The sequence below is a fragment of the Ranitomeya variabilis genome, chromosome 1, assembly GCF_051348905.1.
Source record: "Ranitomeya variabilis isolate aRanVar5 chromosome 1, aRanVar5.hap1, whole genome shotgun sequence".
NCBI lineage: Eukaryota > Metazoa > Chordata > Amphibia > Anura > Dendrobatidae > Ranitomeya > Ranitomeya variabilis.
Window position 1 is genome coordinate 1,111,644,962 of NC_135232.1, and position 12,702 is coordinate 1,111,657,663.

At 43.1% G+C, this 12,702-nt stretch overlaps 1 protein-coding gene across 2 annotated transcripts in view; it reads right to left on the reverse strand.

The window, feature by feature from the left end:
- The window catches only part of NSD2 (nuclear receptor binding SET domain protein 2), a 113,376-nt gene that overhangs the window by 26,604 nt on the left and 74,070 nt on the right, over positions 1-12,702 (reverse strand). For both annotated transcript variants that reach the window (XM_077280188.1, XM_077280189.1), the window contains exons 17-19: positions 6,691-6,794; positions 5,770-6,039; positions 4,899-5,015 (exon numbers count right to left, since the gene is read on the reverse strand). In XM_077280188.1, the coding sequence (XP_077136303.1) occupies positions 4,899-5,015; positions 5,770-6,039; positions 6,691-6,794 (491 nt within the window). The remainder of the gene's footprint in view (positions 1-4,898; positions 5,016-5,769; positions 6,040-6,690; positions 6,795-12,702) is intronic.

Below are 12,702 nucleotides of genomic sequence, written 5' to 3' on the forward strand. Positions count from 1 at the left end.
TTCTAGCAGTAACAAGCATTCTGGCAACAGCTATTTGTGAATAATCATCTCCTCCCGCCTCGTCAACATATCCAAGCACACAGACAATAGGATCTCTGGGAATATCCTGCTCTGTGGCAATATATATTAAGTTGAGAACCATAATCCAGAATATTTGTATACAGGGACAAGTCCAGAACATATGTAGGATATCTGCATTATCGAGCGTACACTTGGGACATTTTGAATTTGGCCTTAGACCTAAATCAAACAGCCACTTAGGAGTCCTATAAACAGGGTGGATTGATTTAAATCACGCCGATTTAAATCATGATTTAAATCACGATTTAAATCAAAAGATTTTTTTCTATTTAAATCGGATCGATTTAAATCATGATTTTAATCATGATTTAAATCACTGATTTAAATCAAAAGGTTTTTTTTAATATAAATCACGATTAAAATGAGAAGTGAGAGCAGTGCGCATGTGCGCCCATAGTTACACGGACGAAACTAGGGGCAACGATCTAACGCCAGGGTGAGGGGGGGACCCCAAAGTAAGTAAAAATCTTTTTTGTTTTACTATATGGCAATAGGTAGGTGTTTAAAAGCAGCATGTCTTAATTGTATAAACTATTAATAGCCTCCACATTTTGTTCATACTGCCCCTTTAATTCCACACTTCTAGCTTGGTTTCACTTTTGGTTTAGTTTCTTTTTCCATTCAGTTGACATGCCCAAACTTGTTGGATAGTCAGCAGTACTTGGCTGTAGTAACAATCAAACTTCATAAGTGATCTGTGTGAGCCATGGCAGGTCGTAAGAGAGACCCTATTTGGGTTCATTTTGTTGAGATGCCAGCAGCAGATCTTGGAAAGAAAGGTGCAAGAGCAAAGTGCAAATACTGTCAAAAGGATATCCAAGGACTTGTTTGCCGTTTGAAATCACATTATGAAAACTGCAACCAGAAGGGAAATGAAGATGTTGATAGTGAAGTGTTTCTTTGGTCATCTTCATCACCGCACTTCTCATGATGTTGCCTCATTCACACCACCAGGCCTTGCATCTCTTTGTTGCATCGTTTGCATTTTGCACGCATGCCTGCCTTACCGATAGGCGAAGGAGCTTCATTAAAATATTCCCAAACTGGGTCTCTTTTACGGCCTGCTGCCATTATAAGGAAAGAATGTAATAAACCTCAGATCGTACACACAAACAGATCCAGACTTGTCTGTCTGTGGCTATGCTGCAGTATTGTGCTCAAAGTTTCACTTTCATTTTTTTGTCTGCTTGCCCTTCCTCCTCAAAACACTTAGATTCACATTCTTCTTGTGTTGTGCAGATCTATTCCACTCCAAACAATCAGAAACATATTGTCTAACTTCTTGGACTTGGCACTGAAGGGGTTGATTCTGTATTCATAGGTTTGTAGAACAATAGGATTAAGGTCTTTTTCTCAACTCTGTTCATGTTGTAACATTTTTGCCATGAAGAAGAGGCTGGGACCTCTGCGGAGTCAAATTCAGTTTTGAGAACTGCGTAAGTAAAGCGAGCGTCTGTGATAATATAGGAGAGAAACTGCCCACTAATCCTACAGAAACCTCTGGAAGAGCATGGCATTGTGAATGTTACACATATACAGCCTTTATTCTACTGAGTTAAACATCTCAGCTTTATCTCATGATGGAAGAACCTTTGGATGGTAAAATATTTTCCTCAAAAAGCAGTTTATTGAAAAAAATCCGATTTAAATCAAAAAAATCCGATTTAAATCAAAAAAATCCGATTTTTTTTAAAAAACATTGATTTTTATCCACCCTGCCTATAAACGATATATAGTTGAGACAGACGGTTAGGCTCACTGAGGGACAACTTAGGGATCATTTTCATTATTGACTCCCATTGATCTACCGAAATCCCACCACTTGTTGTTCCCATTTCGCTAATGCAGTCATCGGGTGACCTAATAGCACCCTCGAGAGGAGCTCCGCGTACACGAATGAAATTAGTCCCCTTGTAGATGCCTGTAAACCGAGCCTATTAATAACAGTATCATGATGTATAATAATAGGGTGTATATGAGTCTGCATTATATAAGCGTGTCTTACTTGTAAATACTGATAAAATATAGAATGCTGAAGTGAGAACTCCTTTCGTAAGTCCTCAAATGATTTAAAGACACCCCCATCTATCAGCTGTGAGAGCCACCAGATACCCACTCGTCGCCATTGCGCAAAACCCTTCAATGTCCTCAGTTGCCGCAGATATGGATTATCCCATATAGGGGTATACCTCGTGAACCCAGTAATTCACCTTAAACTTTTAATTTTACCCCACACTTTGACCATAAGCATTACCGTCGGAAATTTAGACACCCACGGTTTAAATTTGTTCGCCTCTAACTTAGACAAAGAATAGAGCATAACTTTCATTTAGCCTGAATATGTCCCTGCCAGCACTTCAGCCAGAAAACCTAACTGGCCGTATTGGAAAGCGCTGCCGACCTGACCGCCAAGTCTTACTGAATCGGCTGAAGCATCTGACTGGAATGATGTTGCTCCCCGCGTTAGCGGAACTGTGGCTAAAACATTGTCCCTAGACTCCTTATCCTTTATCTGATCTTCTAAGTGATCTGACCAGATTATCAAATATCTCGCAGTACATGTTGCTGAAATTGTTGGCTTCAAGGCTCCATCTAAAGCTTCCCAGGTAGAAAGTTGTCGGCCTTCCTGTCCAGGGGATCGTTTAGCATCCCCGTATCTTCAAAAGCTAGAGCAAATTTAGGAGCTTTATCCCAGGAAGACTATGCAGCTTCATCAAAAGGACACTTTCTTTTGAAAGATGGGGGAAAGGAACCTCTTCTGGTTTCTTCCACTCTCTCAAAAGCTTGAATTATTTTGTTAATGGGTTCGACGCTTCCTCTGCTCTAGGCCACCAAACATGGATCTAACCGGTTTCACCAACTTATTGGTATCCTCTATAAGGAATCAGTGACGCCCCGCCTGTATAATCATTTGATGAGGACATTGAAGAGGATTCTGAAAACCCATCTTCATCCTCTGATTTGCTAGAAGCATCCGACTCTGGAGATAAATTGCTAGAACTTTTACTTCTGTTTTTCTCCCATCTTCTGCTTGGAACAGGGAATTTTTTACCTCGGCCCCAACGATAGATCTTGGCTCAGAGGCAAAAGTTAGAGGACTGATGGATCCATCCACCTTACTGGTGCTCCGGCTCTGCTGCCACCTGCAGTGCCAAGTCTTCCTTCAGAGTGACCACCAATGCCACAGTATCGCTGACCTTCCACCTGCTGCTGCTCCTCCTCCATACTGTCTGAGGGGATTGCAGGAGCAAAGGGAACCTCTCTACAGGCGGTCTCACCGCAACTTAACGTAGGACCTGCCCCCGATACAGCCCGTTTATCCTCAGGTGACTCTTCCGGGGCCCATCCCTGAAAGTTTCAGGTAAAATGTCACAAGAGGGCGTCATCAGGGCACGCCTCCTGGGACATGCGCTGTCTGAAAAGCGCAGAAGTCTGCTAACCACATAGGTGATGGCACTCCCATGAACCCACTACTGTAGCTCCTTCAGGTCCCCTGCACCGGCCCCGAGTGAGTGGACCGGCTAGGCCTGGGAATGATCTTGTTTCTTCACGCACCACTTGATCTCGACGAAATGTTCCCCCGTCAACTACAGAAAACCAACTGATGCGTGGGAGAGGTACCACTCTAAGGCTACGTTCACATTTGCGTTGTTGTGTGTTGCGTCGGCGACGCATCGGCGACGCAACGCACAACGCATGCAAAACGCATGCAAAACGCATTGTTTTGTGACGCATGCGTCTTTTTTGCTTGATTTTGGACGCACAAAAAATGCAACTTGCTGCGTCCTCTGCGCCCTGACGCGTGCGCCGCAGTGACGCATACATCACAAAACGCAAGTGCAACACATGTCCATGCGCCCCCATGTTAAATATAGGGGCGCATGACGCATGCGGCGCCCGACGCTGCGTCGCACAACGCTAATGTGAACGTAGCCTAACACTGTAGGTTTCTTGTCCTTGAAGGGCGGATCCCCTCTCTACCTGGTGCAGTCATGGGTGCTTGAAAAAGTTGTTCTGCAGTTTGCACAAGAGCTGTAGCCACACAAAGTGGTTAAATATTGGCTCACCCTTCCCTGATAATAATAATCTTTATTTATATAGCGCCAACATATTCCGCAGCGCTTTACAGCTTAACAGTTTCAAACACAACAGTCATAAGTAACAACGTTAGCAATACAATAATTAAAGCAAAATAAGACGACCCTGCTCGTGAGAGCTTACAATCTACAATGAGGTGGGGGGGATACAAAGTACAGGTGTGTTTACAATGATGTATTTCCCTGATGTAAGTAGCATATACAGTTTGCATGTATGCATGTAAGCACATCATGGAGCAGGCACACACAGGGCATGTTCCAGGGGTTGGGTGGGTGCCATCAGTTAGGTTAACCATTGCTACCATGATGTAGTCATGGGGCGCAGTTGGATACCATCACATCTGGAGACCGGCTGATAGCCCCCCCCGTCACAGCTACCTGTTAGACATCGTGGGAGATTATGATTCTTAAAAACTACAAATCTTCAAAAACAAAATTAAAAAAAGAAAGACTTCTGGAATAAAAATTTTTAAGCCAAGTATCCAACTACTAAAGCGAGGTACCAGCCCAGCAGGAGCATCATACTGTAAACGGAGAGCCTGCACAGGACTAGGAGTTTTTCCATTTTACCCTGGTGGCTCTGGAGGGAATATTAGGGATTATTAGGTCACCATTGTATAGAAAAAGAATAGATTGTGGTATGCAGCGTCTACACAGGTTTTCATTGAGTTTGCAGCAAAACTGTTCACGTTACAGGCAGAGCGGTTCACAGTCACGTACCTTGTCAATGGTCAGCATGTAAAAGTGCATGATATCGTTCTCTTGTGCGCGGCGAATTCTTGCCATACACTCCTCTTCATCTATAAGCTCCCCTATATATTCATTTACAAACTCTCCCTGCAAATGAAAGACATTAATTAATAAGACTTTTTACATTGCTTTGGGCGACCTCCGTGCTTCCCTATAGGGAGGAAAGAAGCATGCACATGACTTATAATAGTTAAGTGACTTTCCCCTTTATAGGGAAACAATGAATCTGCACAACTAAAGAGTTCGTTCCATTTTCATAGATGACATTGTCAGCTAGAGATTGTAAATATCCATTAACCATTTTGCTACAGTAGAGCATTTAAGTCCTTAATCTAGGTCGCTGATCTATGAAAATGTTACAAATCTGTAAGAACCCGAGCTCCTGGATCTGTTCTCTACCCTTGTCTCGGTGTTAGAGAGACTAGAAAGAAGGAGTATTTGCCGAGATCTAAAGTGTGGAGAGGGGAGAAAGCACTTACAGTCTCAGGGAGGGCAGATTATATATATATATATATATATATATATATATATATATATATATATATATACACACACACATATGGAGAGGCAATTAGAGGAAGATGAAAGCTAGTGAAGACTGCAGCATCCTGGACAACACATCCAGCCTATATTACAGAAAAATTAACTTAAGAGAAAAATTGTAAACTTGCAAAAGGTGGGAAAATGAACAGGGGGTCTAAAAATGAATGAAGGATGGAAGATAGGTTGATACTGCAATTTTATTAGCCAGCCACTAACATTTGTAAAAAAAAAATTAAATCATTTTTTCCATGTCAAGAGGTGTTTATAGTCTTTAAAGTAAGATCAAGCTGCAGATTACCTTTTTTATGTCTCTTGTAGCAATGAGACCCCATCCTTTGCCCTCGGTTTTGATGATCTTAGTTTCTGGATACAGACGTTTGGTGAAATTCTGATTCTGACATTTATCCCCAGCGGGGCACACTTGTGGGTGGCATTCGTACATCAGCATACGATTCAGACATTCAGAGTCAAGTCCGCAGGGTTTGTAGCTGGTCGGCTTACAATTGCACTTGGGTATTTCAGAGATATCAGCAGTGTAAACTTGGACTTTCCCATAAGGTTTGTTTACCTAGAGGAAAAATAAAACTTAGGCTGGGTTCACATTGCGTTTACAGCGGCCCGTTCAACACATACGGTAATGGGCTGCTGTAAAAGCAAGTGCCGGTATGGCAGCACGCTAGCGCAGACAGAGCATCTGCTAGCTCTATCTGCGCTAGCAGTGATGGACCCGGAAACGCTGCAGCCCGCATCTCAGGGTCCGTAACTGAATGACGGCACATCCCTAGCGCATGCCCATTGTGGGCGTGCGCTAGCGATGCGTCCGACATAGGAAGTAATGGCGGCCGTAACGGACTACGTTACACCGCGTTTATGCCGCTGTGTAACGTAGTCCGACTAACAAACGCCCATAACGTAATGTGAACCCAGCCTTAGATTAAAAGGTGTTAAGAGAAAAAAAAAATCCGCTATTCACAAAACGCATGCCCACTAAGCCCCCCAGATCTTGACAGCGTGAGAATCAGGTGCTCACTTTTAATGGATTGCTAGTGAGCATGCACGACCACCGCTTCATTCACTTCTATGGGAGTTGTCTGTGGGAATGATGGTGCAGTACAATGAATGGAGCAGTGGTGGCATATGCTCACTAGGACTCCATTCACACAGATCCCCATTCTTACCAATGCAGCCGCTGTTATGAGCAGAAATCTCATCATCGTACCTTTATGTGCTTATAAGGAGGCGGCTTCCTTTCGTTTTCCTGAGTTTCTTTTGCTTTTCGTTGCAATTCGATCTCAATAAATCGTTCTTCAGCTTCTTGTAAAGCTTTAAGGGAATAAAAAGAAGTAGAATTTACTGAGCATTTATTTTCTAATAAGAAAAAGGTTTCTAACATCCAACCAGAAATTAACCAATGTCAAAAACCAGCCACACAAATGCAACAGCACAACACTAATATATTTTTTTATGTATATCTATATATATAATTGTCTAAGGGTCTGTTTGTCTGTAACCGAAATCCCGCGTCGCTGATTGGTCGCACCCGGCTGGCCTCGACCAATCAGCGTTCATAAATAAACTACATACATATACTAGAACGAGAATAACATGAAGGACAGTCTGTGAGGGAGAGAATAACATGGAGGACAGTCTGTGAGGGCGAGAATAACATGGAGGACAGTGTGAGGGCGAGAATAACATGGAGAACAGTCTGTGAGGGCGAGAATAACATGGAGGACAGTGTGAGGGCGAGAATAACATGGAGGACAGTCTGTGAGGGAGAGAATAACATGGAGGACAGTGCGTCAGGGAGAGAATAACATGAAGGACAGTCTGTGAGGGAGAGAATAACATGGAGGACAGTGTGAGGGAGAGAATAACATGGAGGACAGTCTGTGAGGGAGAGAATAACATGGAGGACAGTGTGAGGGAGAGAATAACATGGAGGACAGTCTGTGAGGGAGAGAATAACATGGAGGACAGTGCGTCAGGGAGAGAATAATATGAAGGACAGTCTGTGAGGGAGAGAATAACATGGAGGACAGTCTGTGAGGGAGAGAATAACATGGAGGACAGTGCGTCAGGGAGAGAATAACATGAAGGACAGTCTGTGAGGGAGAGAATAACATGGAGGACAGTCTGTGAGGGAGAGAATAACATGGAGGACAGTCTGTGAGGGAAAGAATAACATGGAGGACAGTGCGTCAGGGAGAGAATAACATGAAGGACAGTCTGAGGGCGAGAATAACATGGAGGACAGTCTGTGAGGGAGAGAATAACATGGAGGACAGTGCGTCAGGGAGAGAATAACATGAAGGACAGTCTGTGAGGGAGAGAATAACATGGAGGACAGTCTGTGAGGGAGAGAATAACATGGAGGAGTCTGTGAGGGAGAGAATAACATGGAGGACAGTCTGTGAGGGAGAGAATAACATGGAGGACAGTGCGTCAGGGAGAGAATAACATGAAGGACAGTCTGTGAGGGAGAGAATAACATGGAGGACAGTCTGTGAGGGAGAGAATAACATGGAGGACAGTGCGTCAGGGAGAGAATAACATGGAGGACAGTCTGTGAGGGAGAGAATAACATGGAGGACAGTGCGTCAGGGAGAGAATAAAAATGTTCCCCGTTTTTAAGTTTATCATATGGTAAAATAAATGGTGTCTTTGAAAACTAAGTCATCCTGTAGAAAACAAGCTGTCATACAGAGATAGAGGACTAATAAAGTTTTGACTCTTAAAATAAAGACAGGAAAAAAACAATGGCAGTGTGTCCAATGGGTTAAAAAACATAAATGTAAGCACTAATGTTTATATGAATACTAGACGGTGGCCCGATTCTAACGCATCGGGTATCTACTATATAATCGTCTAATTCTGTCAGGTTTTCTGTAATGGAAATCCCGTTGGTACAGACCAAAAGTTTGGACACATCTTCTCATTTAAAGATTTTTCTGTATTTTCATGACTATGAAAACTGTACATTCACACTGAAGGCATCAAAACTATGAATTAACACATGTGGAATTATATACTTAACAAAAAAGTGTGAAACAACTGAAAATATGTCTTATATTCTAGGTTCTTCAAAGTAGCCACCTTTTGCTTTGATGACTGCTTTGCACACTCTTGGTATTCTCTTGATGAGCTTCAAGAGGTAGTCACCGGGAATGGTCTTCCAACAATCTTGAAGGAGTTCCCAGGATGCTTAGCACTTGTTGGCCCTTTTGCCTTCACTCTGCGGTCCAGCTCACCCCAAACCATCTCGATTGGGTTCAGGTCTGGTGACTGTGGAGGCCAGGTCATCTGGCGTAGCACCCCATCACTCTCCTTCTTGGTCAAATAGCCCTTACACAGCCTGGAGGTGTGTTTGGGGTCATTGTCCTGTTGAAAAATAAATGATGGTCCAACTAAACGCAAACTGGATGAAGTAGCATGCTGCTGCAAGATGCTGTGGTAGCCATACTGGTTCAGTATGCCTTCAATTTTGAATAAACCCCCAACAGTGTCACCAGCAAAGCACCCCCACACCATCACACCTCCTCCTCCATGCTTCACGGTGGGAACCAGGCATGTAGAGTCCATCCGTTCACCTTTTCTGCGTCGCACAAAGACACGGTGGTTGGAACCAAAGATCTCAAATTTGGACTCCTCAGAACAAAGCACAGATTTCCACTGGTCTAATGTCCATTCCTTGTGTTCTTTAGCCCAAACAAGTCTCTTCTGCTTGTTGCCTGTCCTTAGCAGTGGTTTACTAGCAGCTGTTTTACCATGAAGGCCTGCTGCACAAAGTCTCCTCTTAACAATTGTTGTAGAGATGTGTCTGCTGCTAGAACTCTGTGTGGCATTGACCTGGTCTCTAATCTGAGCTGCTGTTAACCTGCGATTTCTTAAAGTAATGATGGCCACTCATTTTTCTTTACTTAGCTGCTTTTTTCTTGCCATAATACAAATTCTAACAGTCTATTCAGTAGGACTATCAGCTGTGTATCCACCAGACTTCTGCACAACACAACTGATGGTCCCAACCCCATTTATAAGGCAAGAAATCCCACTTATTAAACCTGACAGGGCACAGCTGTGAAGTGAAAACCATTCCCGGTGACTACCTCTTGGAGATCATCAAGAGAATGCCAAGAGTGTGCAAAGCAGTCATCAAAGCAAAAGGTGGCTACTTTGAAGAACCTAGAATATAAGACATAATTTCAGTTGTTTCACACTTTTTTGTTAAGTATATAATTCCACATGTGTTAATTCATAGTTTTGATGCCTCCAGTGTGAATGTCCAATTTTCATAGTCATGAAAATACAGAAAAATCTAAATGAGAAGATGTGTCCAAATTTTTGGTCTGAATTTTATTATCATTTGAACAATTTCATGTAAAATTTGGAATCCCTCATAGGGATTTTTATAGATGTCTGCAGCTGAAACATGCCATATTGTACCAATTCCCACTTCCTAGAATGCGACTATCTAGATATCCACTAATAGGAATATTGTCAACTCAGGGACCTACAGGTGTGGTATCCTCCCTGTATACCTTTTTTGTTAAATTCCAAAATTGCTTCTACCCAACTGGCTGTGGAGGTTAAATAGAGGCACCAAATCTCCTCTATCACTGATGACCAGTGGAATGAAGCACTGGAAGCGCATACGATGGTGTCTCCAGCAGCAAATAATAAATTAATTCAATTATATATGTTCCAACAATCCTATTTACCGTATACACTCGAGTATAAGTCGACCCGAGTATCAGCTGATACCCCTAATTTTGCCACAAAAAACTGAAAACTTAATGACTCGAGTATAAGCCTAGGGTGGAAAATGCAGCAGCTACCGGTAAATGTCAAAAATAAAAATAGATACCAATAAAAGTAAAATTAATTGAGACATCAGTAGGTTAAGTGTTTTTGAATATCCATATTGAATCAGGAGCCCCATATAATGCTCCATAAAGTTCATGATGGGCCCCATAAGATGCTCCATACAAAATACGCCCCATATAATGCTGCACAAATGCCGATTATGGCCCCATAAAATGCTCCATACAGTCATTTGCCCCATGTAATGCTCCATAAATACTGATTATAGCCCCATAAGATGCTCCGTACAGTCATTTGCCCCATGTAATGCTCCACAAATGCTGATTATGGCCCCATAAGATGCTCCGTACAGTCATTTGCCCCATGTAATGCTCCACAAATGCTGATTATGGCCCCATAAGATGCTCCGTACAATCATTTGCCCCATGTAATGCTCCACAAATGCTGATTATGGCCCCGTAAGATGCTCCGTACAGTCATTTGCCCCATGTAATGCTCCACAAATACTGATTATAGCCCCATAAGATGCTCCATACAGTCATTTGCCCCATGTAATGCTCCACAAATGCTGATTATGGCCCCGTAAGATGCTCCGTACAGTCATTTGCCCCATGTAATGCTCCACAAATACTGATTATAGCCCCATAAGATGCTCCATACAGTCATTTCATTTGCCCCATATAATGCTCCACAAATGCTGATTATGGCCCCATAAGATGCTCCGTAGTCATTTGCCCCATGTAATGCTCCATAAATGCTGATTATGGCCCAATAAGATGCTCCATACAGTCATTTGCCCCATATGCTGTTGCTGCGATAAAAAAAAAAAATCACATACTCCCCTCTCGTCGCTCAGGTCCCAGGCACTTTCTATATTCACCTGTTCGCGTTCCACCGCTGTCAGCCGCCGCTACGTTCCCTGTCCACTGCACTGACTGCTCAGGCAGACGGCGGCACGCACTAATCGTGTCACCGCGCCCTCTGACCTGAGCGTCAGTGCAGAGGATGCAGAAGACACAGCGGCAGCCGGCGAAGGTGGAACAGGTGAATATTGCGCACTGCTTATACTCACCTGCTCCTGGCGCTGTCCCTGCTTCCCCGGCAGCTTCTTCCTGTAGTGAGAGGTCACATGGCACCGCTCATTACAGTAACGAATATGCGGCTCCACCCCTATGGGAGTGGGGTCGGGTCCATATTCATTACTGTAATGAGCGGTACCATGTGACCGCTCACTACAGTAAAAAGCTGCTGGCGCTGGGGAACCAGGGACACCGCGCCAGGAGCAGGTGAGTATGATTAGAGGAACTATGCTACATTTCTAACTGGAGATGCTCATTAATTTATTATTCCTACTACATAATGGAATGGGTTTTTAGGTTAAATGTTTATATTTAATAAAATTTTTTTTTTTAGCTTTTTTTGTAGTTTCATGTCACTCAAATAGTACCTTGCAATATTTAGACTGGGCAATAGGCGTTATAGTTGACTACTATGGACCGACAGATTGACTGACCCTTTTTGATTTGTATGGAGACATTATATGCTCATGCTTTGACTTGGGAAAAGGTCTTTGTGAAGAGAAAGGGAGGTGGTGAGCTGTGACCTTACCTATTGTGGATTCTGTGTAATCTATTGTATATAGAGGTGTTATCAGTCATTGTAGAGGAGGTGAGCTGTGACATCACCTGTTGTGAATGGTGGATCCTGGGTTATCTACTGTATATAGAGGTGTTATCAGTCATTGTACAGGAGGAGGAGGTGAGCTGTAACGTCACCTATTGTGAATGGTGGATCTTGTGTTACCAACTGTATAAAGAGGTGTTATCAGTCATTGTACAGGAGGAGGTGAGCTGTGACATCACCTATTGTGAATGGTGGATCCTGTGTTATCTACTGTATATAGATGTGTTATCAGTCATTGTACAGGAGGAGGAGGTGAGCTGTGACATCCCCTATTGTGAATGGAGAGTCCATATTATCTAATGTACAGAGAGGAGTAGTTCGTAATCCTGTCTGTGATGTAATGAGGCTGCTGAAAACTGCTGTACAGAACAGAAAGTGTGAGTCCAGTATAAAGTATAGAGAGGCTTTAATACACACAGTGCTATAAAAAAAAATCCTCAAAACTTTGAGATATAGAACATGCAAACCAAATTTAATGTGAACCTGTCACCAGGTTTAACCGATATGAGGCAAGACCACCACATTACAGCACTCCAAATTTCTGCAGTGCGCAGGCGCAATATGCTGATCCCTCAACAGGGCAGAGAAGTACGCCTGTGCAGGAGCACGATGCCGAGGAGACTGTGTGGATGAGGTAGGGACTAGTGATGAGCGAATGTACTCGTTACTCGAGAATTCCTGAGCACGCTCGGGTGTCCTCTTAGTATTTTTTAGTGCTCGGAGATTT